Here is a 27,737-nt window from a genome sequence, read left to right on the forward strand (position 1 = left end):
GTTTCTCTTGGTGATATATAGTGACATCCTGTGATATGTTACACTGTTACACTGTTATATCTACATGTTGTGTTATCACTCAAACAATAAAACCTGCTACCTCTATGTGTGTGTGTGTGCGTGTGTGTACATAGACAGACAAACATACAGACACACACCATGTTGTCTCCCAAGCACGAGGGGCTGTTTAGTGATAGTATGTGTGTTTGAAATCGCGGTGTAGATCGGGCGAGCAAAGGAAGTGCTGCAAACCCAGGAGATCAAAGTGATACTGTTTCTGTGCAGGCTGAGCAGGACCTTCCATGCAGGGTCTTACTGTATGTGCAGTCTGTGTGATCTGCGCAGTTGTGTTATGTACAGTGTGTGTTCTGTGCAGTGCGTATGTATGCTGTGCAGTGTGTGTATGCTGTGCAGTGTGTGTATGCAGTTAGTGTGTTTGTGCTGTGCAGTGTGTGCTGTGCATTGTGTGTGTGCTGTGCAGTGTGTGCATGCTGTGCCGTGTGTGCGTGCTGTGCAGTGTGTGCGTGCTGTGCAGTGTGTGCGTGCTGTGCAGTGTGTGCGTGCTGTGCAGTGTGTGCGTGCTGTGCAGTGTGTGCGTGCTGTGCAGTGTGTGCGTGCTGTGCCGTGTGTGCGTGCTGTGCAGTGTGTGCGTGCTGTGCAGTGTGTGCGTGCTGTGCAGTGTGTGCGTGCTGTGCAGTGTGTGCGTGCTGTGCAGTGTGTGCGTGCTGTGCAGTGTGTGCATGCTGTGCAGTGTGTGCGTGCAGTGTGTGCGTGCTGTGCAGTGTGTGCGTGCTGTGTAGTGTGTGTCTGCTGCACAGTGCATATGCTGTGCAGTGCATATGCTGTGCAGTGCATATGCTGTGCAGTGCATATGCTGTGCAGTGTGTGTATGCTGCGCAGTGTGTGTATGCTGCGCAGTGTGTGTATGCTGTGCAGTGCATATGCTGTGCAGTGTGTGTATGCTGTGCAGTGTGTGTATGCTGCGCAGTGTGTGTATGCTGTGCAGTGCATATGCTGTGCAGTGTGTGTATGCTGCGCAGTGCATATGCTGTGCAGTGTGTGTATGCTGTGCAGTGTGTGCATGCTGTGCAGTGTGTGCATGCTGTGCAGTGTGTGTATGCTGTGCAGTGTGTGCATATGCTGTGCAGTGTGTGTATGCTGCGCAGTGTGTGTATGCTGCGCAGTGTGTGTATGCTGCGCAGTGTGTGTATGCTGCGCAGTGTGTGTATGCTGTGCAGTGTGTGTATGCTGCGCAGTGTGTGTATGCTGCGCAGTGTGTGTATGCTGTGCAGTGCATATGCTGTGCAGTGTGTGTATGCTGCGCAGTGCATATGCTGTGCAGTGTGTGTATGCTGTGCAGTGTGTGCATGCTGTGCAGTGTGTGCATGCTGTGCAGTGTGTGCATGCTGTGCAGTGTGTGAATGCTGTGCAGTGTGTGCATATGCTGTGCAGTGTGTGTATGCTGCGCAGTGTGTGTATGCTGCGCAGTGTGTGTATGCTGTGCAGTGTGTGTATGCTGTGCAGTGTGTGTATGCTGTGCAGTGTGTGTATGCTGTGCAGTGCATATGCTGTGCAGTGTGTGTTAGGCTGAGTTGACCGCGTAACGTCATCCGTCGCCATAGCGATTCCTGCTTATAGTGCAGGAGACAAGAGAGGGAGACTGGGGGGCGTGGTGGGGCGTGGTGGGGCGTGGTGGGGTGTGGCCGTGTGCGGTTCGCCTTTATTGGCTGAACCGCTCACATGCTGCTGACATCACTGAAAAAATAAAGTTCTATTGCCTTCCAGCGATTCTGGTCGCTGTGTCGCGGTCGCACCCACTATAGGCGCATGTGACAGATTACATAGACTTGTTTTCGCACTGCGCGCCGTCCCCGGGACTATAAGTGCGGCCTTATGTCGTACAGTGTACGCCGACGCCGAAACACTGTGAGTATCTGTTCCTGCTGCCATCACTCTTACTATAGTGCGCGGTTTAAGTACAGCAGCAGCAGCATCCGCTGATATAACTGCGTTACTTTCTGTATTGTGCGCCCTGACGTCTCTGGTATACATATAAGGGCTGGCCTTGAGGCAAAGCGAGCAAGATGGTTGCCTTGAGCCACACGCCTACGGAGGCCTCACACCCTCCTACTGTCGGCGCCGGGATCTAGCTTCCGCCCGCCTGGAGGGGGGGGAGCACAGGGCTCATAGCCCCTGAGGAAGTGAGAGATCTTCACGAAACGCGTAGGGTGATCCAGCGAATCTGTGTTGATGGTGGAAATTTCCGGCGGCCATCTTGGTGGTGACGTCACCACTAACGGGAGGTGCAGGAGATTGGAGAAGGGAGCATAGAGAGCGCAGGCATCGCAGGCTCCAGAGTGAGACACAGTCACGAAGGCGAGCACACACGGTGCGATCCTAGGGGTCCACAAGGTGGTTCTTGCGGTACCTGATCGGGTTTTATGTGGCTACTGCAGTAAGCACAAGTGTGAGTGCAATTGCTTATCACTTTTATCTTTGTATGTATGTATGTATGTATATCGTTATTTATATAGCACAGACAGTGTACTCAGTGCTTCACAAAGAATACAGTACAGGGAATTATAATAATACAATAAGTGCAGCAAAATCAGACAATAGGAAAGGAAATCCTTGCCCCAAAGAGCTTGCAATCTATTTTTCTATTTTTGTGGAATACATCGTATACACTATGAGAGTTGTCTGTGTGCGCTTCTATTTTTAGTTGATATATATACAGTATGTATACACACAAATAAAGATATATATATGATGTTAATTTATCCGCTTTTGAGCCCAGTCCTTTCCCCCGCACACGTGTCTCGCTGCCCACGGCTTCACACGTGACACGTTGCGTTGGTATAAGTCTTCGTTCATGCCGCTGTAAAGGCCCCGCCCCCCCTCCCACCCCCGGTACTGCCGTCCCCCCCCGGCACGCGAGGGGTTAAGCGGAGAGAGGGGAAGTGAAATGCAGAAGGAGCCAGAAGCCGCAGATTTCTGGTGTCATCGCAGGCCCTGGGCGTGTCCCCAAAGGAAGCGTCGAGACTGTCACCCGAACTCGCCGCCTCCAGACGCCCGCCACGGGCGGAAAGTTCCGCGTGCGCGCTCCAGCAGAGAGTAACCGGTAACCCCGTCTCTGCCGGAGCGGCTTTTTGCCACTGTTCTGGTCACGGTTAGGATTGTGTTAACCCCGTCACTGCCTCCTGACGTGGATCGAGGTGCGGCGAATTTGAGAAAAGGGTCTGGGACTGGTACGTGACATTTATTTAACAGAGTGACGCGGCTTCTTATCGCTCTCTATCATTTATCCAATTCTTTTTGTATTATCATTCATTTCATATACACTATATGGATGTGCCGGATCAATAGCCGTGTGTGTATGTATGTGTGTGTGTCCTTATTTATATAGCGCTCACAGTGTACTCTGCGCTTTACAAAAGAGGCTATACAGGGAATTCTAATGCAATAAGCGCAACAAGGTCAGACAATAGGAAAGGGAATCCCTGTCCCGGAGAGCTTGCAATCTAAGTGGTATGATGGGAGACTTCGTGGCAGCAGGTGAGGGAATAAGTGCAGTGGATGGCAGTGTCTGGCCTTCATGGTGGGTAAGTGCAGTACATGTAGGGTTGCCAGGTGTCCGGTATTGAACTGGACTGTCCTGTATTTGGACACTCTGTCCAGTAAAAAATGAGAGGTACTGTAATACTGGACATGTATGTGTCCGGTATTACCTCCCCGGACATAGTGACCTGACGCACCTTTCACCATTGAGTCCAGTATTTTTGGAGAAGCCACCTGGCAACCCTAAGTACGTGGCAGTGCTTGGCCACAATGGTTGGTAGGAGTGACTGTGGGTGTGGGACAGTAACCTTGAGTGTAGGCAGTTGAAATGCTTCATTTAGGAGGTGAGTTTTAAGGTTTGTATTAAAGGTGGGGAGAGAGGGTATATGGCCTATACTGTGTGAGGGTGTCCCACAGGTAAGGGGCAGTGAGGGAAAAAGGTTTAAGGTGTGAGAGAGCAGTGGAGGTGAAAGGGGCGGAGAGGAGACAGTTATGGGCAGAGCGCAGGAGACGAGCAGAGGCAGAGCGAGAGATCAGCGCTGATATGTAGGGAGGAGCAGAAGAGAGGAGAGACGTGAAGGTAAGGAGGAGGGGAACTTTGCAGGAGGATCCAAAACTTGATGGGAAGCCAGGAGTGGGATTTAAGGAGGAGACGAGCAGAGACTGTTTTGGGAGAAAGTTAAATGATTCTAGCAGCAGAACATTGGATAGATTGCAAAGGAGAAAGGTGTGAGGCAGAGAGGCCAGTTAGCAGTGTGTTACAATATTCCAGACGGGAGAGGATAAGGGCATGCATTAGAGTTTTAGTACTAGATTGACAGAGGAAAGAGCGGGTTTTGGCAATATAACTGAGGAAGAAGTGACAAAATGTGACAGAATGGAGAATGTGTGTGTGTGTGTGTGTGTGTGTGTGTGTGTGTGTGTGTGTGTGTGTGTGTGTGTGTGTGTGTGTGTGTGTGTGTGTGTGTGTGTGTGTGTGTATGTGTCTGTCTGTCCTCACTCGCCATGCTCACTAATGCATGTTGGAAAATACCTTTTCCACTATACATCTTCCTGAACATCCATTCCCACCGACACGCCCCTTTGAGGGAGTGAGATAATATATATATATATATAAAATGAAAAAGGAAGTGGACACTGCTTGAATCCAAATGATTAAAGGTTATAGTGTGTGCATGTATGATATACATCACCCAAGGAAACGCAGGGAGAGAAGACCCCGCCCGCTGGGAGAAGTGAAGAAACACTGATTGCATTGTAGTCCAATCAGTGAAACGAACCTTTCGGCCCGATAGGACTGTGCCCCGATAAAGGTCACATAGCGCCCCCCGAAACGTTGATATCACCTGATGGACCACAATGCAATTGAGAGAAACCATTCACAGACATGTGGAGGTTTCTTGTTGCCTTTTTCACCCACCATAACTTAAAATGTGATGGTGTGTGTGTATATATGTGTATATATATATATATATATATATATATATATATATATATATATATATATAAGATAGCCATGTGTCTTTATCTTGGGATGGTTTTCCTAATACATTGTCAGCCCTCCCTGTCACCCACAGGGTTAAATCTATTTATAATGTGTGCAGAATACGCTTGGATTAAGTCACATCCTTCACCCATCCTCTGATTGTTGCCTCTCCTTGTGTGAGCGTGATTCATTGTGCTGTTCAGGTACACAGAGTGAGTATCACGTTCACAAGGTGTGTCGTATTTCAGGTGGTGACACAATACACCGCACCTATTTCCTCTCTCCTTGGGCTTTATCCGGCGTTATTAAGACATCAATGATCTGTCCCTGACACAATACAAGCAGGCAGCACACACTCACGTTTGTGTCCGTGTGTATCTGTATAACAGTATATATACAGGTGTGGGGCTGTGTGTAGCTATATAACAGTATATACACAGGTGTGGGTCTGTGTATATCTATATAACAGTATATACACAGTGTGGGTCTGTGTGTATCTATATAGCTGTATATATACACAGGTGTGTGTCTGTGTGTATCTATATAACATATAGATACACACAGACGCACACCTGTATATATACTGTTATACAAAAACAAACATCACAGCTTGCACTCAATGTACTGGTTCATATAGGCAGGTGCTAGTCTCAAATAATAGAAAAACAACATTACCATTCTCTCGTCCGGTAAAGAAAGACTGCACTCGGTTCAGTAATCATGAGAAACTGTATTGGGCATCTGAATAGAAAAGATAAGTCACCCAATCCGACGTTTCGGTCCTGGAATAGGACCTTTCTCAAGGGGGTGCTGTTATATAGATACACATAGACACACACCTGTATATATACTAACAGTATATATACAGGTGTGCGTCTGTTTGTATCTATATAACAATATATACACAGGTGTGGGTCTGTGTGTATCTATATAACAGTATATATAACAATATATACACAGGTGTGGGTCTGTGTGTATCTATATAACAGTATATACAGCCGTGTGAAAAAGAAAGTACACCCTCTTTGAATTCCATGGTTTTACATATCAGGACATAATAACAATCATCTGTTCCTTAGCAGGTCTTAAAATTAGGTAAATATAACCTCAGATGAACACCAACACATGACATATTACACAGTGTCATGATTTATTTAACAAAAATAAAGCCAATATGGAGAAGCCATGTGTGAAAAACTAAGTACAGGCATACCCCGCTTTAAGGACACTCACTTTAAGTACACTCGCGAGTAAGTACATCTCGCTCAATAGGCAAACGGCAGCTCACGCATGCGCCTGTCAGCACGTCCAGAACAGCAATACTGGCTCCCTACCTGTACCGAAGCTGTGCGCAAGCGGGGAGACTATAGAGCCTGTTACAAATGTGTTTATTACATCCGTTATGCACGTATATGACGATTGCAGTACAGTACAAGCATCGATAAGTGGGAAAAAGGTAGTGCTTCACTTTAAGTACATTTTCGCTTTACATACATGCTCCGGTCCCATTGCGTACGTTAATGCGGGGTATGCCTGTACACCCTTACTGCTTCCATAGGAATTAAGATGCTAAGTAGCAGACAGGTGCTCCTCATCAAATGCCCTTGATTAATTGTTCATCAGCAAGTGTAATCACCTCTATAAAAGCAGAAGTTTTAGCAGTTTGCTGGTCTGGAGCATTCAGGTGTGTGTTAACACAATGCCAAGGAGGAAAGACATCAGCAATGATCTTAGAGAAGCAATTGTTGCTGCCCATCAATCTGGGAAGGGTTATAAGGCCATTTCAAACAATTTCAAGTCCATCATTCTTCAGTGAGAAAGATTATTCAAAAGTGGAAAACATTCAAGACAGTTGCCAATCTTCCCAGGAGTGGACGTCCCAGCAAATTCACCCCAAGGTCAGACCGTGCAATGCTCAGAGAAATTGCAAAAAAAAAACAAGAGTTACATCTCAGACTCTACAGGCCTCAGTTAGCATGTTAAATGTTAAAGTTCATGACAGTACAATTAGAAAAAGACCAAAGTGGAGATGTTTGGCCATAATGCACAGCGCCACGTTTGGCAAAAAACAAACCCAGCATATCAGCACAAACACCTCATACCAACTGTCAAGCACGGTGGTGGAGGGGTGATGATTTGGGCTTGTTTTGCAGCCACAGGACCTGGGATCCTTGCAGTCATTGAGTCGACCATGAATCCCTCTGTATACCAAAGTATTCTAGAGTCAAATGTGAGGCCATCTGTGCGACAGCTAAAGCTTGGACGAAATTGGGTCATGCAACAGGACAATGATCCCAAGCACACCAGCAAATCTACAACAGAATGGCTGAAAAAGAAAAGAATCAAGGTGTTGCAATGGCCCAGTCAAAGTCCAGACCTCAACCCGATTGAAATGCTGTGGCTGGACCGTAAGAGAGCTGTGCATAAACAAATGCCCACAAACTTCAATGAACTGAAGCAACGTTGTAAAGAAGAGTGGGCCAAAATTCCTCCACAACAATGTGAGAGACTGATAAAGTCATACAGAAAACGATTACTTCAAGCTATTGCTGCTAAAGGTGGTTCTACAAGCTATTGAATAATAAGGTGTACTTAGTTTTTCACACACAGCTTCTCCATTTTGGCTTTATTTTTGTTAAATAAATCATGACACGGTGTAATATGTCATGTGTTGTTGTTCATCTGAGGTTGTATTTACCTAATTTTTAGACCTGCTAAGGAACAGATGATTGTTATTATGTCCTGATATGTAAAACCATGGAATTCAAAGAGGGTGTACCCCCGCTCTTCCCCACAACATTTAAATAGAATAACGGGGGAACGTGAGAGACCTCTGTAACTGCCTCTTACCTGCTCTCCTGCGGCTTCTGCCGATGCATCACCATGACAACGCGGCGTCAAATGGCAACGTGTTGCCATGGCAACGCGACGTCACATGAAGAAGGGAGAAGGTAAGAGTTCCCGCTCTGATGCATGCTGGGAACGCTGGCACCAGTGCTTCCTGCTCGTTAGAACCCCACGTTTCACGTGACAACAGAAAGCCGCGACAGATGATGTCACAGCTTCCTATTAACCCGCGTGACGGGAGATATAAACGGCCATTTTGTTTCCCCTGGATGGGATGGAAACGTGCAACTTTTATTGGGAAGTATTTCTGGAAGGGGGTCCCCGTTCAGCTCCAGGGACCCCCTGCTAATAAGGAGGCATTAACGTGCTGCTGGAAAGATGCCCCGCTAACAGAGGGGGGGATACTTTGCTGGGCCCGGCAGGCCACTTACATCGGATTAGATACGCCATTTTATTGTTCTTCAGATTTAGCCGGGTATTTCTATACAGAATGCGGCAGCGATATATACGGGGAGGTTAACATGATAACCGATTAATGCTTTTTCATCCCTTTGCTACCAGTGGGGCCTGCAAAGCCGCGTGCGCGGTTGGACGCTTGCCATTCACGCATGCGCGGGTGTCCTGACGCAACCAAAAACCAGGACAAATGTGGATCCTTGGATGTTACTCTGGGGTTCTTTGTGGCTTCCTGGATGATTTGCCGGATTGTTCTTGGAGAGATGTTGGTTGAACGACCGCTCCCGGGAGAGTGACTCTGGTCTTCAACCTTCTCCATTTGTCTGACAGAAGATTGGTGGAGCCCCAAATCCTTAGAAATGGTTTTGTAACCGTTTCACGACGGATGAGCATCAACAACTGCTTTTCCGATATCTTTTGATCGTGGCACGTCGTGTTGCCACACACCTGTATGGTGAAGACCAAACTCACAAAGTTTCTGATCTTTATATAGGGTGGGGCCTCCCAAACTCACCCTGAAGATCTACCTCATTATTTCAAGACCTGATTCTAATTATCCCCTTTCATTCAGCTGATAAAACCAGGGTTTCACTTACTTTTTCACATACCCTGACTCTTAACTATTCATTGTTTGTCTAATTCATACATCATTTTGTTTCAAAAGACAAGGAATTGGTTAATATAAACCCAATTGGGTATTTAAGAAAAGACCGGTTTTGATTGAAGAAGGTTATCCTGGAAATACTACGGAATTTCCATTGCTATCATTGGGGTTCACAGACTTTTCTCGCCACAGTGTATATATATATATATTTCTGGACCCTGATTTCTCCCCGCACGCTGTACCTGCAGGTCTCCGGCTGAGCACACACGGTACCTGCAGGCCTCCGGCTCAGCACACGCGGTACCTGCAGGCCTCCGGCTCAGCACACGCGGTACCTGCAGGCCTCCGGCTCAGCACACGCGGTACCTGCAGGTCTCCGGCTGAGCACACGCGGTACCTGCAGGCCTCCGGCTGAGCACACGCGGTACCTGCAGGCCTCCGGCTGAGCGCACGCGGTACCTGCAGGCCTCCGGCTGAGAACACGCGGTACCTGCAGGCCTCCGGCTGAGCACACGCGGTACCTGCAGGCCTCCGGCTGAGCACACGCGGTACCTGCAGGCCTCCGGCTGTGCATACACAGTACCTGCAGGCCTCCAGCTCAGCACACGCGGTACCTGCAGGCCTCCGGCTGAGCACACGCGGTACCTGCAGGCCTCCGGCTGAGCGCACGCGGTACCTGCAGGCCTCCGGCTGATAACACGCGGTACCTGCAGGCCTCCGGCTCAGCACACGCGGTACCTGCAGGCCTCCGGCTGAGCACACGCGGTACCTGCAGGCCTCCGGCTCAGCACACGCGGTACCTGCAGGCCTCCGGCTGTGCATACACGGTACCTGCAGGCCTCCGGCTCAGCACACGCGGTACCTGCAGGCCTCCGGCTGAGCGCACGCGGTACCTGCAGGCCTCCGGCTCAGCACACGCGGTACCTGCAGGCCTCCGGCTCAGCACACGCGGTACCTGCAGGCCTCCGGCTGAGCACACGCGGTACCTGCAGGCCTCCGGCTGAGCGCACGCGGTACCTGCAGGCCTCCGGCTGAGCGCACGTGGTATCTGCAGGCCTCCGGCTCAGCACACGCGGTACCTGCAGGCCTCCGGCTGAGCACACGCGGTACCTGCAGGCCTCCGGCTCAGCATACACAGTACCTGCAGGCCTCCGGCTCAGCACACGCGGTACCTGCAGGCCTCCGGCTGAGCACACGCGGTACCTGCAGGCCTCCGGCTGAGCACACGCGGTACCTGCAGGCCTCCGGCTGAGCGCACGCGGTACCTGCAGGCCTCCGGCTGAGCGCACGCGGTACCTGCAGGCCTCCGGCTGAGCCCACGCGGTACCTGCAGGCCTCCGGCTCAGCACACGCGGTACTTGCAGGCCTCTGGCTCAGCACACGCGGTACCTGCAGGCCTCCGGCTCAGCACACGCGGTACCTGCAGGCCTCCGGCTGTGCATACATGGTACCTGCAGGCCTCCGGCTGAGCACACGCGGTACCTGCAGGCCTCCGGCTCAGCACACGCGGTACCTGCAGGCCTCCGGCTGAGCACACGGGTACCTGCAGGCCTCTGGCTGAGCACACGCGGTACCTGCAGGCCTCTGGCTGAGCACACGCGGTACCTGCAGGCCTCTGGCTGAGCACACGCGGTACCTGCAGGCCTCCAGCTCAGCACACGCGGTACCTGCAGGCCTCTGGCTGAGCACACGCGGCACCTGCAGGCCTCTGGCTGAGCACACGCGGTACCTGCAGGCCTCTGGCTGAGCACACGCGGTACCTGCAGGCCTCTGGCTGAGCACACGCGTTACCTGCAGGCCTCTGGCTGAGCACACGCGGCACCTGCAGGCCTCACGCTCAGCACACAGTGTTAGCGATAGTCTGAGGGGTCGCCAATAAGGTTTATTCCTTAGGGGTTCGGGGGACACATCTTTTCCAGCAGGGGGTTACAGTGTAATAAAGACAGAGAACCGCTGATTTCAAACGCGCTTACTTGTCCTCTGGCATAGCACTGTTTAGTAAATAAGGGGCCGCAATGCCTTGAAAGGACAGTAATAATGGCGGCACACGTGTGAATTCCCGCGTTCCCTGATTGCCGCAGGCATTGCTGACGCGGCCCGGCTCTGCACGGGTCACATAAGGAGCTGCCTGTGTCAGAGTTAATGACGGGCTCCTGTAATAGGGAAGATTTCTCTCACTCAGAGATACAGTCATATCCTGATTACACGCGGAATTAGGCATTAGCATGTACTGGTTCCTGGTCTCTGCAAGATCTTGTAATCACCTGGTTTAACCTCTTCCATGCCCCCCCCCCCTCCCAGTCAGTATATAGAAGTTTGATAGCAGACACACAATACATAATACTTCAGTGTATAGGCGTATCATAGCATACACATGAAATAATACTTCAGTATATAGACATTTGATAGTAGACACACATTAAATAATACTTCAGTATATAGGTATTAAAGAGCAGGAACACATTAAATAATACTTCAGTATATATGCGTTTGATAGCAGGCATAAAATAAATACAGGCATACCCCGCTTTAAGGACACTCACTTTAAGTACACTCGCGAGTAAGGACATATCGCCCAATAGGCAAACGGCAGCTCGCGCATGCGCCTGTCATCACGTACTGAACAGCAATAGCGGCTCCCTACCTGTACCGAAGCTGTGCACAAGCAGGGAGACTATAGAGCCTGTTACAAATGAATTATTTACATCAGTTATGCACGTATATGACGATTGCAGGACAGTTCATGCATCGAGAAGTGGGAAAAGGTAGTGCTTCACTTTAAGTACATTTTCGCTTTACATGCATGCTCCGGTCCCATTGCGTACGTTAATGCGGGGTATGCCTGTAATACTTCAGTATATAGGCATTAAAGAGCAGGAACACAATAAATAATACGTCAGTATATACGCCTTTGATAGCAGACACACAATAAATAATACTTCAGTATATAGGCGTTTGATAGCAGATACACAATAAATAATACTTCAGTATATAGACGTTTCATAGCAGACACACATAGTTACATAGTAGAAGAGGTTGAAAAAAGACGTACGTCCATCAAGTTCAACCTATGCTTAATTTAGACAACAGATACTTTATCCTATATCTATACTTACTTATTGATCCAGAGGAACGCAAACAAAAAACCCCAGAGTCACATCATCCAATGATGTCTCATAAGGGGAAAAATAAATTCCTCCCTGACTACAAGAATTGGCAATCGGATTACTCGCTGGATCAACATCCTTCCCATGTATACTTATTTGATATATCCCTGTATACCTTTCCTTTCCAAAAAGATGCCCAACCTTTTTTTGAACAAATCTATTGTATCTGCCATCACAGTCTCCATGGGTAATGAATTCCATATTTTAACTGCCCTTACTGTAAAGAACCCTTTCCTTTGTTGCTGGTGAAATTTCCTTTCCTCCAACCTTAAGGGATGGCCCCGAGTCCTTTGTACTGCCCGTGGGAGGAATAGTTCTTTTTAAAGCTCCTTGTATTGTCCCCGAATATATTTGTATAGTTATCATATCCCCTCTTAGACGCCTCTTTTCTAATGTAAATAAATCTAATTTAGCTAGCCTCTCCTCATAAATTAGATTGTCCATCCCCTTTATTAATTTGGTGGCTCTTCTCTGTACTCTCTCTAGTTCCATAATGTCTTTTCTAAGGATTGGTGCCCAAAATCATACTCCATATTCAAGGTGTGGTCTTACTAATGCTTTGTAAAGGGGCATCATTATGTTTACTTCCCTTCCATCCATTGCCCGTTTGATGCAAGATAAGATCTTGTTTGCCTTTGCAGCTACTGCATGACTTTGGGCACTATTGCTAAGCCTGCTGTCTACAAGTACTCCTAAATCCTTCTCCATCAAGGATTCCCCCAATTTATCCCCATTTAATTTGTAAGTCGCCTTTTTATTCTTGCTTCCCAAATGCATAACCGTACATTTATCTGTATTAAACCTCATCTGCCATTTACCTGCCCACGTTTCCAGTCTCTCCAAGTCCTTCTGAAGAGAAATTACATCCTGCTCTGATTCTATTACCTTACACAATTTAGTATCATCAGCAAAGATGGAAACTTTGCTCTCAATGCCAACCTCAAGGTGATTAATAAACAAGTTAAAAAGCAGGGGTCCCAGTACCGATCCCTGAGGTACTCCACTCACGACTTTAACCCAACCTGAAAAAGTTCCATTTATGACAACCCTCTGTTGTCTGTCCTTTAACCAGTTTTCAATCCAGGTGCATAGATTATTACCGAGTCCAATTTTCTTTATGTTGTACACACAAACCTCTTGTGTGAAACCGTATCAAAAGCCTTTGCAAAATCTAAGTAGACCACATCAACTGCATTACCCTGGTCTAAATTCCTACTTACCTCCTCAAAGAAACAAATAAGGTTAGTTTGGCAAGATCTATCCTTCATAAATCCATGCTGACTATTACTAATAATTTTGTTTTTCTTAGGTATTCCTGAATATTATCCTGTAATATTATCCGTTTGATAGCAGCTACACAATAAATAATACTTCAGTATATAGGCGTTTGATAGCAGCTACACAATAAATAATACTTCAGTATATAGGCGTTTGATAGCAGATACACAATAAATAATACTTCAGTATATAGGCGTTTGATAGCAGATACACAATAAATAATACTTCAGTATATAGGCGTTTGATAGCAGATACACAATAAATAATACTTCAGTATATAGGTGTTTGATAGCAGATACACAATAAATAATACTTCAGTATATAGGCGTTTGATAGCAGATACACAATAAATAATACTTCAGTATATAGGCGTTTGATAGCAGTTACACAATAAATAATACTTCAGTATATAGGCGTTTGATAGCAGATACACAATAAATAATACTTCAGTATATAGGCGTTGGCTAGCAGATACACAATAAATAGTACTTCAGTATATAGGCGTTGGCTAGCAGATACACAATAAATAATACTTCCGTATATAGGCGTTTGATAGCAGATACACAATAAATAATACTTCAGTATACAGGCGTTTGATAGCAGATACATAATAAATAATACTTAAGTATACAGGCACCGCCTGCATGTATCCGACCTATATCTGTCCTTTGCATTTGCTCACCATGTAAACATGTCACATTTGTCTTCCGTGGCCAAGCTGTCATATCACAGGTCACGTCAGGACTTCACGTGTGTTTAGAAAGATATCCGAGTCTGGTAAACTTGGAACAAATCCTAAGTGTGATATATACTGTCCGTTAGAAAGTCACTGCTTGTTATACAGATACACACTGACAGACCCACACCTGTATATATACTGTTATATAGATACACACAGCCCCACACCTGTGTATATATACTGTTATATAGATACACACAGCCCCACACCTGTGTATATACTGTTATATACACACAGACCCATACCTGTATATATACTGTTATATAGATACCCACAGCCCCACACCTGTATATATACTGTTATATAGATACACACAGACCCACACCTGTGTATATACTGTTATATACATACACACAGGCCGACACCTGTATATATACTGTTATATACATACACACAGGCCGACACCTGTATATATATTGTTATATAGATACACACAGCCCCACACCTGTGTATATACTGTTATATAGATACACACAGACCCACACCTGTATATATACTGTTATATACATACACACAGCCCCACACCCGTATATATACGGTTATATAGATACACACAGACCCACACCTGTATATATACTGTTATATAGATACACACAGACCCACACCTGTGTATATATACTGTTATATAGATACAGACAGACCCACACCTGTATATATACTGTTATATAGATACATACAGCCCCACACCTGTGTATATATACTGTTATATAGATACACACAGCCCCACACCTGTGTATATATACTGTTATATAGATACAGACAGACCCACACCTGTATATATACTGTTATATAGATACACACAGCCCCACACCTGTATATATACTGTTATATAGATACACACAGACCCACACCTGTGTATATACTGTTATATACATACACACAGGCCGACACCTGTATATATACTGTAATATACATACACACAGGCCGACACCTGTATATATACTGTTATATAGATACACACAGCCCCACACCTGTGTATATACTGTTATATATATACACACAGACCCACACCTGTATATATACTGTTATATACATACACACAGCCCCACACCCGTATATATACGGTTATATAGATACACACAGACCCACACCTGTATATATACTGTTATATAGATACACACAGACCCACACCTGTGTATATACTGTTATATAGATACACACAGACCCACGCCTGTATATATACTGTTATATAGATACACACAGACCCACGCCTGTATATATACTGTTATATAGATACACACAGACCCACGCCTGTATATACTGTTATACAGATACACACAGACCCACACCTGTATATATACTGTTATACAGATACACACAGACCCACACCTGTATATATACTGTTATACAGATACACACAGACCCACACCTGTATATATACTGTTATACAGATACACACAGACCCACACCTGTATATATACTGTTATACAGATACACACAGACCCACACCTGTATATATACATGGAGAGGGAATCAGATAGCTGGACAGGCGGCACTCCTCATTGCATGAGAGTTGGATTTAGTTGAGACAATATATCCAACCTTTGTGCATTATTGTAGGTATATATGGTCATTGTTTTGCAATGTGTTGCAGTGAAGGGGTTAACTCGGTGCACTTGATAACGTAACTTGCGGGTTTCCATGGAAGGCGGAAAAGCCGCTTATAAAGGGGCAGAGTTACCGCGCTTTCCCTGCGAGGTTTCTCACTAACTCTCCGGCTCCTCACACGGCCGGAAATAGAAAAAAAAGGGGAAACCTTTAACAGGCGATTTCTCTGCTTTCTTACGTTCTGGGTCTGTGAAAGTACACAGCACTAAGTATACTGTGAGAGTACATAGCACTGAGTATACTGTGAGAGTACATAGCACTGAGTATACTGTGAAAGTACACAGCACTGAGTATACTGTGAAAGTACATAGCACAGAGTATACTGTGAGAGTACACAGCATTGAGTATACTGTGAGAGTACATTGCACTGAGTATACTGTGAGAGTACATAGCACTGAGTATACTGGGGAGGGGGGGTTCTCTGTCAGCGTACAAAGCACTGAGTATATTGGGGGGTGCTTCTCTGTGAGAGTACATAGCACTGAGTATACTGGGGAGGGGGGGTTCTCTGTCAGCGTACATAGCGCTGAGTATATTGGGGGGTGCTTCTCTGTGAGAGTACATAGCACTGAGTATACAGTTGGGGGGGTTCTCTGTGAGAGTACATAGCACTGAGTATACTGGGGGGGGATTCTGTGTGAGAGTACATAGCACTGAGTATATGGGGGGGTTCTCTGTGAGAGTACATGGCACTGAGTATAATGTGAGAGTACATAGCACTGAGTATACTGGGGGGTTCTGTGTGAGAGTACATTGGGGGGTTCTCTGTGAGAGTACATAGCACTGAGTATACTGGTGGGGGGGGGTTCTCTGTGAGAGTACATAGCACTGAGTATACTGGTGGGGGGGCTCTGTGTGAGAGTACATAGCACTGAGTATATGGGGGGGTTCTCTGTGAGAGTACATGGCACTGAGTATAATGTGAGAGTACATAGCACTGAGTATACTGGGGGGGGGGTTCTGTGTGAGAGTACATTGGGGGGGTTCTCTGTGAGAGTACATAGCACTGAGTATACTGTGAGAGTACATAGCACTGAGTATACTGTGAGAGTACATAGCACTGAGTATACTGTGAGAGTACATAGCACTGAGTATACTGTGAGAGTACATAGCACTGAGTATACTGGTGGTGGGTGCTTCTCTGTGAGAGTACATAGCACTTGAGTATATTTGGGGGGGGGGGTGCTTCTCTGTGAGAGTACATAGCACTTGAGTATATTTGGGGGGGGGGGTGCTTCTTTGTGAGAGTACATAGCACTTGAGTATATTTGGGGGGGGGGTGCTTCTTTGTGAGAGTACATAACACTGAGTATATGGGGGGGGAGGGCAGTCTGTCTCTGTCCGTGTCACTCTCATGCCTGGCTCTCTCAGTCTCTCTCTCAGTGTCTGTGTCTCTCTCTCCTGACAGTCTCTCTCTGTGTCTCTCATGCCTGACAGTCTGTCACTCTCTCTCTCATGCCTGGCAGTCTGTCACTCTGTCTGTCTCTCTCATGCCTGGCAGTCTGTCACTCTGACTGTCTCTCTCATGCCTGGCTCTCTCAGTCTCTCTCTCAGTGTCTGTGTCTCTCTCTCCTGACAGTCTGTCTCTGTCTCTCTCTCTCTCTGTGTCTCTCATGCCTGACAGTCTGTCACTCTCTCTCTCATGCCTGGCAGTCTGTCACTCTGTCTGTCTCTCTCATGCCTGGCAGTCTGTCACTCTGTCTGTCTCTCTCATGCCTGGCAGTCTGTCACTCTGTCTGTCTCTCTCATGCCTGGCAGTCTGTCACTCTGTTTGTCTCTCTCATGCCTGGCAGTCTGTCACTCTGTCTGTGTCTCTCATGCCTGGCAGTCTGTCACTCTGTCTGTCTCTCTCATGCCTGGCAGTCTGTCACTCTGTCTGTCTCTCTCATGCCTGGCAGTCTGTCACTCTGTCTGTCTCTCTCATGCCTGGCAGTCTGTCTCGCTGTGTTTGTCTATCTCTCTGTATCAAATCAAATCAAATCAGCTTTATTGGCAAGACGAAAGAACATTTCAGTATTGCCAAAGCGTGAATAGTAAGGGGTGGGGGACAATAGTTACACGAATACTAGGGGGTAGGGTATAATGACTGCAGGGTATATGGGTAACAGTTTCACACAGGCATGTGGGGGTTAGTGGACGTCTCTCAGCTTGTGGCAGGTGCTGATATAGTGTGCAGCCAGTCCTGCTGTGGTATCTCTCTCTCTGTCTGTCATCCTTTCTGTACATATAGAACAGTGTTCGACAAACCTATACATTTGCTCGCCCCGGGCGAGTGGATTTAACCCCCGGGCGAGTAAATATTGGCCCAAGCAGCACACGTTTGGTACTAGGTGGCGAGTAGATTTTTTGGTGATTTGTCGACCACTGGATATAGATATATATATATATGGATATAAACATGTGTATGTGTACATGTGTGTGCTTGTGCATATATATGTAGATCTGTATATACACATGTACAGTATGTGTGTATATATATATATAAGCGCTTACTAGGACATTCCCGTGATATTGTGTAAATACAATCAAAGTAAAGTGTTTGTGATAAAAACACGTGTTTTCAAAGATGTGACAGCGAGATATAGACAAAAAAATGTAATATATGAGATTGTGACAACTCAAATAAGTGTATAATAATACTGTGAATACAATGATAAATGCAACAAAACGCCCATATATTGCGTCCATAAAGTGTATACGGTCCATATACTGGTTGAAGAACGGATATATAGTGCCGTGGCAGGTCCGAGGCTTCTAAGAGGATGAACCACATCCACAGAGATCTGTTTAGAAAAGGAAAGAGGCGCGCGTCACATGGTGTAAACCGGTGCGGACATTTATTATCAATGTAAAAGATAAGCGGCACACACGCGCACACACGCACACACGCACACACCCGCACACACGCACACGCGCACACACGCAGAGAGATAGATTATCTAAAAACCATCCAGGAAACTAATAGCAACAAAGTTGTCCAATTTGTATTAATTTAACCACTCTGTAGCGGAGTTTGGGTGATGACACTGCGCACGGGCGGAGTTTGGGTGATGACACGTGTGACCGGGCACAGTTTGGGTGATGACACGTGTGACCGGGCAGTTTGGGTGATGACACGTGCGTGGGGGGCGGAGTTTGGGTGATGACACGTGTGACCGGGCACCAGTTTGGGTGATGACACTGCGCAAGGGCAGAGTTTGGGTGATGACACGTGTGACCGGGCACAGTTTGGGTGATGACACGTGTGTGACCGGGCAGTTTGGGTGATGACACGTGCGTGGGGGGGGCGGAGTTTGGGTGATGACACGTGTGACCGGGCAGTTTGGGTGATGATACTGCGCACGGGCGGAGTTTGGGTGATGACACTGCGCACGAGCGGAGTTCGGGTGATGACACTGCGCACGGGCGGAGTTTTGGTGATGACACGTGCATGGGGGGCGGAGTTTGGGTGATGACACGTGTGACCGGGCAGTTTGGGTGATGACATGCGCACGGGCGGAGTTTGGGTGATGACACGTGCATGGGGGCGGAGTTTGGGTGATGACACGTGTGACCGGGCAGTTTGGGTGATGACACTGCGCACGGACGGAGTTTGGGTGATGAAACATGCGCGGGGGCGGAGTTTGTGTGATGACATGCGCACGGGCGGAATTTGGGTGATGACACGTGCGCACGGGCGGAATTTGTGTGATGACATGTGCGCGGGGGGCGGAGTTTGGGTGATGACACGTGCACACAAGGCGGAGTTTGGGTGATGACTCATGCACACGGGTGGAGTTTTGGGGTGATGACACGTGCGCATGGGTGGAGTTTGTGATGACACGTGCGCACAAGGCGGAGTTTGGGTGATGATACGTGCGCACAGGTGGAGTTTGGGTTGATGACACGTGCGTGGGGGCGGAGTTTGTGTGATTAAACGTGCTCATGGGGCGGAGTTTGTGCGATGACACGTGTGCGGGGGCGGAGTTTGGGTGATGACACGTGTGCAGGGGCGGAGTTTGGGTGATGACATGTGTGCAGGGGTGCGGGAGTTGGGTGATGACACGTGCGCGGGGGGCGGAATTTGGGGGATGACACGTGCGTGGGGGCGGAGTTTGGTTGGTGACACGTGTGCAGGGGTGCGGAGTTGAGTGATGACGTGCGCACGGGTGTAGTTTGGGTGATGGCACGTGCGTGGGGGCGGAGTTTGTGTGATGACACGTGCGCGGGGGCGGAGTTTGTGTGATGACACGTGCGCAGGAGCGGAGGTTGGGTGATGACACGTGCGTAAGGGCGGAGTTTGGGTGATGACACGTGCCGGGGGCGGAGCTTGGGGTGTGACACGTGCCCGGGGGCGGAGTTTGGGGTGTGACACGTGACCGGGGGTGCAGGTGCTTCTCCGAAGTGCCGCACAAAACCCACCCCATCTTTTTTTCCTCCACGTTAGAAAACCTTTGTGTGGGATTAGTAGGATTTCACTATAAGTCGCACTCACTGGAATCCGCTCTGCATTCCTTGGGAGGCGTTAACCCCATAGTTACCAGAGGCCAGGCCACTGCCGCTCCGGCACCTTCTCGCCCTCCATTTTGCGCTTGGACTGGGGAAACGGCCCCTGGCTGAAGGGGGAGGGGAGGAGGCAGCAAGACAGTGCAGCGCTTTAGTGCCTGCTCCCCAACAAGTATGTCAAGAAAGTGCAGAACCGGTAGCCATTCTAGGTACAGCTTTGACACTCGTTTGCGAAAAACACGTTCTCTTGCCAATGTTTTGTTCTGGATGAGGCCGCAGAGTGAGATTAGCTTTGAGGAGAGGTTTCACCAGGCGCCTCTACGTACTGCACTAGTCTGATAGACCTTGGGTGTATCAGTGTATCTCCTCGTGTCTGCGGTACCTTAATCAGCACAGGTGGGTCAATCAGTCCCTGCTTCAGCACAGGTGGCTCAATCAGTCCCTGCTTCAGCACAGGTGGCTCAATCAGTCCCTGCTTCAGCACATGTGGCTCAATCAAATGCTCAGTCTTTGCCTGAGCCTCTGATTGCGTCACCTGTGCTGAAGCAGGGATTCCCTCAACACTGTAAATGTGTGTGGCCCTTGAGGACTGGAGTGGGCCCCCTCTGATTTCAATGATGCAGATGCAAAGAGATAATGGAGAAGGGCAGGGTTATTTGCTGCGTTACGAGTCTGGGCGTGTCTCATTAAATGAAAGCCTTTGATGCCGCCTGGTTGTTCTTCGCCTTGTCGCCGGTTGTATTTATGCGCGGGGGCTAGATTAAAAAAATAACGGGGCTAACACTCACAGAAAAGGGTCCTGCACAATAATGTCGGGTTTTGAGGTGCGTTTCATCAATAATGGGCAGTTTTTGCAGCCGGAACCCTCCCCCCCTCCCCCAAACGGGAATGTACATATTGCGATATGTCATGACAGGGACGACTTGGTTTCTCGTCCTCTCTTCCTGCAATAAATAGACATTGTGATAGTGAGCGCTGGAATAATCCCGCAGCAGTATGTATGTATATCTGTATTTATATAGCGCCCACAGTGTACTCAGCTTTACCAGAGAGGGCCCAGCACAGGGAATTATAGTACAAATAACATCAGACAATAGGAAAGGACATCCCTGCCCCGGAGAGCTTACAATCTAAGCAGGGTTTGACCCGGAGACTCCGAGTTTCGGGTACTTACCTCCGGGCTACGGGTTTAGCCTGTCAATCTCCGGGTGGTGGCGGCGTCTCCGGCATCCTGCTGCAACACCCCCTCCAACCGCAGTGAACGTGGCGTCAGGTGGCGCGGCGTTGCCATGACATCGGGAACGCTGCGTGACGTCACAACGCTATGCGGTGTCACGTTACCATGGTCCCGTGACGTCACGTCCCGTTGTCATGGCAACGCGGCGTCACGTTCACTGCGGTTGGAGGGGGGAGTTGCGGCAGGATGCCGGGAGGCGCCGGCGCACCGAGGAAAGGAATTTTTTTCCCCCGTTTTCTCCGGGTCGGCCTTCAGTAGAAGGCGGCAACCCTCAATCTACGTGGTACGTACAAACGCAGCTTCAAGCCGATGGTTCTGCCGCAGGGTGGAGGTTCATGATTTCGGATCTGAAAGGCACCTGTGTAGTTGCGGTGCCAACAAAAGTAAGTCGCGCTGCATCTGTAGTTCTCAGCCTGACCAAGTTACCCCATAGCATTTAGCTGATCCTAAATCTGCCCCCCCCCCCCCACGTCTTTCCGAAGGGAATTTGCATCTCTAAGGGACACCAGCGGACTTCCCAAAAGCATTTTGATCCTAAGGGCTCCCCCCCCTCTCTCTCTCTGTGTGTCTGTTCCCAGGCTGTGAATCGTCGCACAAAGCAGCGACCATGCACGGGTGTGTGAGAGATAGCCATTACATCGCAGGCTGACAGCAGCGATTGCACCTGATAAGCGGCACATGGAGGAGACGCCCTCCCGACTCACGTAAGCCCAGCTGCAAACTTCTCACGCCCGCCTCACAATGTGAACCTTCCCCGGACATCAAACCTACACTCGGATTTGCGGTGGGGAGAAAACAAACCCTCTCCCCCCCCCCCCCTCCCGGGGGCCCGGATTACAATGCCATCCAAAGGGAAGTATTTACTTAACGATAACGAGGACTGGAAGATTACCGACGAGCTGTACGAGAAGTACCAGTGTATAAGTCAGCATTACCCCCTGCTGCTCATCTTGCTGTGTGTGGCGGGGGCGGCATGCGTGACGCTAATCGCCATCTTTTTTGCTTCCGACCAGGTGAGTAAAACTTATTTTGATTCTATTTGCCTTGTTGTCGGCCTGTTGTGTAGGGTAAATCTCCCCCTTCTATCCCCCTGTCTGGTCTTTTTGAACCAATCTTCCACTTTTTTTACTTGCCAGTAAAGGTATCGGCGTTTCAGGGCCCCTATAGGGGAAACAAAATGGCCGTTTAAAACTGTTGCTTCCTGTTGGCCGGCGTAACGTGGAGGATTACTTTTACCGGTAAATATCTCGGGAACCGAGGACGTCCCCAGAAGTGCAGTTAACGGGGTCCAGATCTGGACACCCCCTTCTTCCCATCCTGGTAATTTAAAGGGGGGGGGGAGGGGGTAGAGAAACTGCTGCTTTAACCATTACAAGGTACTCAAAGCGCAGAACATTTGGGGTCCGTATATAGGGGACCCTGTTATATCAGAGCGGTGGGGGGCTCTTTTGAGGGCGTCGCACACGTCTTGTCCCTTTAATGAAGCAAGTTAAAGATTTAGTTGGTCATTGCAGCGAATCAGATTAATACCCTTAAAGTAACGTTTTCACTTATTGTGTTTTCAGTGTAACCATTGAGCATGTTTCTATTTTCTGCGGCCCTGTTTTAATTCTACTCTCCTGAGTAATGCTCTCCCCCAGTATCCCTTTAAACAGACTACGCTGCCATCATTACCCAAACACAACAACAAAAAGGGATGGGCAGTTAATGTACATCAGTTTGTCACACAGGAGACCGGGTAAAGATGGTAAAAACCCTTCAAAGAATTTGGAGGCGGTAAAAGTTTCAAGAAACTATATTTAAAATAAGTTATACTAGTCTGATTTTCTGTAAAGATTAATTCATAATTCACCTACATTTCACCTAGTAACCATGTCACTGCCATTAGTACACTTTGCCCCTAGGAGGGACTGACCCCTTAACCATGTCACTGCCATTACTACACTTTGCCCCTAGGAGGGACTGACTCCTTAACCATGTCACTGCCATTAGTACACTTTGCCCCTAGGAGGGACTGACCCCTTAACCATATCACTGCCATTAGTACACTTTGCCCCTAGAAACGATTGACCCCTTGACCATGTCACTGCCATTGGTACACTTTGCCCCTAGAAAGGATTGACCCCTTGACCATGTCACTGCCATTGGTACACTTTGATCCTAGGAGGTACCTGCTCACTTTGCCAGGTGTAGTTGATACACAGCCTGCCAGACCTGCAGCAATGGTTTTCGAGGGCCTGGGCTTCAGTCCGGATGCTGAAACATAAAAATGTTTCCTTTTTCTGGGCTTCTTATTCAATAAGATCAGCACAAAACCCAATGAAGAACTGGAATCATTTCCACTAACACAGCTATATATTGTTCAATGTTGTATGTTACATATATGTACAAGAAAGAATTTGCCTGCACATAACACGCTAATAGATATATACACATCAAGAAGAGACCCTATATATATAAGAAACATCTTAAAACTCTTTGCCAAATAATATCACATTGTATTCAGCAGATTCTCTGATTACATTATTATAATAACATTATGTTCTTGTAGAATCATACAGGGAATTTTGTAGGATTTTGTTTCTGTTTCATTTGAATTATCTGAGGGGTATTATATATTCCTCACCTCACTCTTTCCCCTCTCTTCTCTCTCCGTTTCCTATCTTTCTCTTGCTCTCTCTCTTTCTTTCCTCTTTTCTCTCTCTCCTCTCTTTCCTTTGTTTCTCTCTTGTTTCTTATTCAATAATATCCAGTTCACGTCAATGGGAGCTTTCCCACCATCACCCGCTTCGGGGGGTATTGAATAAAGCTGATTTCATATAGGTCCCGGGGGTTCTATATATTTTTAATACATTATTTCTCATAGAACATGTTAAACCCCTATTTAACACCCCGTTACTTACCGTTTTGCTTGCAGGTTGACTCCCTGGATTTTAAAAGATGGCGACCACAGTCGTCCAATAGGAAGCCCCAAAGGTTATCCATTGCTGCTTCCTATTGGTCTGCGGGATGTGGCGGCCATTTTTATTCCCTGAATCAGAGCTGAAACTGAAAAAGAGGTCATATTTGTAGTCTTTTGGGGTCTGAACCCCCCCAATTTGGGAGTTGGGTGGGAGGTTCACAACCTTTTAACACTCTTACTTCCTACAATTTTCTATTTGCAACATCAAACTTTTCTAATTAATCAAGAATATAAATATATATATATATATATATATATATATATATATATATATATATATATCTACTATATATTTGTGAAATCACTGTATGTCTGCGTCCCAAGGGTCAATCGCATTGGACCTTGGGCCTGTCACTCCTGCTCAGGCCATGCCCGCCCCCGCACACCTCTCATTGGCCTACGTCCAACACCAATGCCACACTGTCCCACCCCTCACTGACTGTCATTGGCCTGCGTCCAATGCCCGCCCCCGCACACCTCTCATTGGCCTGCGTCCCACCCCTCACTGACTCTCATTGGCCTGCGTCCAATGCCCGCCCCCGCACACCTCTCATTGGCCTGCGTCCCACCCCTCACTGAGTTTTGGGAACGCTGGGGCCACGCTTCACAGCTATCAAAACCTTCACGTCTGCTGCCACAGACTGCCGAATCAGGTACAGCAGTGTTTCCCAAACTGTGCGCCGCGGCTTGGCTAGAGGGGCGCCGCGATCAGGGCCGCCAGCAGCGGGAAACAAGGGCTGCTAGCTCATTTAAAAAAAAAAAAACCTCTGAGGGGAAGCAGAGGAGCGGTCACGTGACCGCTCCCATCCAATGGGGCTGCAGCCTGCCCGGCATTGCAACTGCAGAGCCACCAGACAACAGCAGCACCAAAGTGTGTGTGTGTGTGTGTGTGTGTGTGTGTGTGTGTGTGTGTGTGTGTGTGTGTGTGTGTGTGTGTGTGTGTGTGTGTGTGTGTGTGTGTGTGTGTGTGTGTGTGTGTGAAACGGGCTGCAGGGTGTGTGTGAAAAACGGGCTGCAGGGTGTGTGTGTGTGTGTTGTGTGTGTGAAAAACGGGCTGCAGGGGGTGTGTGTGTGTGTGTGTGTGGTGTGTGGTGTGTGTGAGAAAAACGGGCTGCAGGGTGTGTGTGTGTGTGTATATATGTGTGGTGTGTGTGTATATATGTGTGGTGTGTGTGTGTGTATATATGTATATATGTGTGTGGTGTGTGTGTGTTGTGTGTATGTATGTATGTGTATATATATATATATATATATATATATATATATATGTGTGTGTGTATATATGTATGTGTGGTGTATATGGATGTGTGTGATGTGTGTGTGGTGTGTGCGTGTGAATATATTTATCAAAGTTGCACAATGTTAATAAATAATTTATTCTCACATGTCTTTTTTTTTTTTTCATTTTTAAATATTATATTACTAGCTGAGAGCCCCGGCGTTGCCCGGGATGTTTGTGGTGTGGGTGTGGCATTTGGGTGGGGAGTGGTCCACGCGGCCCATGTGCGGTGGTACTGCTGCTGTGGCTGTACTGATGGTGATTGTATCGGTGTGCTGATTTGGAGGGTTTGGTGCTGATGTGGGGGTGCCGATGGGGGAGGTGCAAAGGTGGCGATGTGTGGGGTGCTGATGGTGTTGATGGGGGCTGGGAATGGCGGGGAGCCGAGAATGCCAGTGTGCTGGGGGGGCATGGGATACCGGTGTGCTGATGTGGTGGTGGTGGTGCTGGGGTGTGTGTGTGTATACATGTTTGTGTGTATACATTGTATGTGTGTGTGTGTATACATGTGTGTGTGTGTGTATGTGTACGTGTGTGTGTATACACGTGCGTGTGTATGTGTATACACGTGTGTGTATACACGCATGTGTGTGTATACACGTGTGTGTATACACGTGTGTGTGTGTATACACGTGTGTGTATACACGTGTGTGTATACACATGTGTGTGTGTATATATTGTGTGTATGTATATATTGTGTGTGTGTATACGTGTGTGTGTATACACATATTGTGTGTGTGTATACGTGTGTGTGTATACACATGTGTGTATACACGTGTATACATGTTTGTGTGTGTGTATACATGTTTGTGTGTATACATTGTATGTGTGTGTGTGTGTTTATAAGTGTGTGTGTGTGTACATTTGTGTGTGTGTACACATGTTTGTGTGTGTATACACATGTGTGTGTATACACGTGTGTGTGTGTGTGTGTGTGTGTATACGTGTGTGTGTGTGTATACGTGTGTGTGTGTGTGTGTGTGTGTATGTGTGTATACATGTGTGTGTGTATACACACGTGTGTGTGTGTGTGTGTGTACACACGTGTGTGTGTACACGTGTGTGTGTGTGTGTACACGTGTGTGTGTATACACGTGTGTGTGTATACACACGTGTGTGTGTATACACACGTGTGTGTGTATACACACGTGTGTGTGTATACACACGTGTGTGTGTATACACACGTGTGTGTGTATACACATGTGTGTGTGTGTGTATACACGTGTGTGTGTGTGTGTATACACGTGTGTGTGTGTGTGTGTGTATACACGTGTGTGTGTGTGTGTGTATACACGTGTGTGTGTGTATACACGTGTGTGTGTGTATACACGTGTGTGTGTATACACGTGTGTGTGTATACCTGTGTGTATACGTGTGTGAGTGTATACGTGTGTGTGTATGTGTACATGTGTGTGTGTATATGTCTCCATGTGTGTGTGTGTATGTCTCCATGTGTGTGTACATGTGTGTGTGTGTGTACGTGTCTACGTGTACATGTGTGTGTGTGTGTGTGTGTGTGTGTGTGTGTGTACGTGTCTACATGTATGTGTGTGTCTACGTGTACATGTGTGTGTGTGTCTACGTGTACGTGTGTGTGTGTACGTGTGTGTGTGTACGTGTGTGTGTGTACGTGTGTGTCTGTGTGTGTGTGTCTACGTGTGTGTGTTTGTGTCTACGTGTGTGTGTTTGTGTCTACGTGTGTGTGTGTGTGTGTATACGTGTGTGTGTGTCTACGTCTGTGTGTGTGTGTGTCTACGTCTGTGTGTGTGTGTGTCTACGTGTGTGTGTGTGTGTGTGTGTCTACGTGTGTGTGTGTGTGTGTGTCTGTGTCTACGTGTGTGTGTGTGTGTCTGTGTGTGTTTGTGTCCCTGTGTGTCCTTTGGCCCGTGACTCCGCCTCAGGGAAGGGGGGGGTGGGGGGGAGGTGGTGGGAAGGGGGGGAGGTGGTGGGAAGGGGGGGAGGTGGTGGGAAGGAGGGGGGGGAAGGGGAGGTGGTGGGAAGGGGGGGGAGGTGGTGGGAAGGGGGGGGAGG

General features: G+C 47.8%; 1 protein-coding gene across 4 annotated transcripts in view; it reads left to right on the forward strand.

The window, feature by feature from the left end:
- Window positions 1-27,737, forward strand: part of ADCY7 (adenylate cyclase 7) — a 105,485-nt gene that overhangs the window by 28,237 nt on the left and 49,511 nt on the right. For 2 of the 4 annotated variants that reach the window (XM_075577022.1, XM_075577021.1), the window contains exon 2: window positions 22,044-22,478. In XM_075577022.1, coding sequence (XP_075433137.1) covers window positions 22,305-22,478 — 174 coding nt within the window. In that variant the 5' untranslated portion in view covers window positions 22,044-22,304. Of the gene's footprint in view, window positions 1-3,020; window positions 3,249-4,104; window positions 4,139-22,043; window positions 22,479-27,737 lie in introns of those variants that run through there. The other 2 variants (XM_075577020.1, XM_075577023.1) reach the window with 2 other exon arrangements.

Source organism: Ascaphus truei, chromosome 19, assembly GCF_040206685.1.
Source record: "Ascaphus truei isolate aAscTru1 chromosome 19, aAscTru1.hap1, whole genome shotgun sequence".
Taxonomy (NCBI): Eukaryota; Metazoa; Chordata; class Amphibia; order Anura; family Ascaphidae; genus Ascaphus; species Ascaphus truei.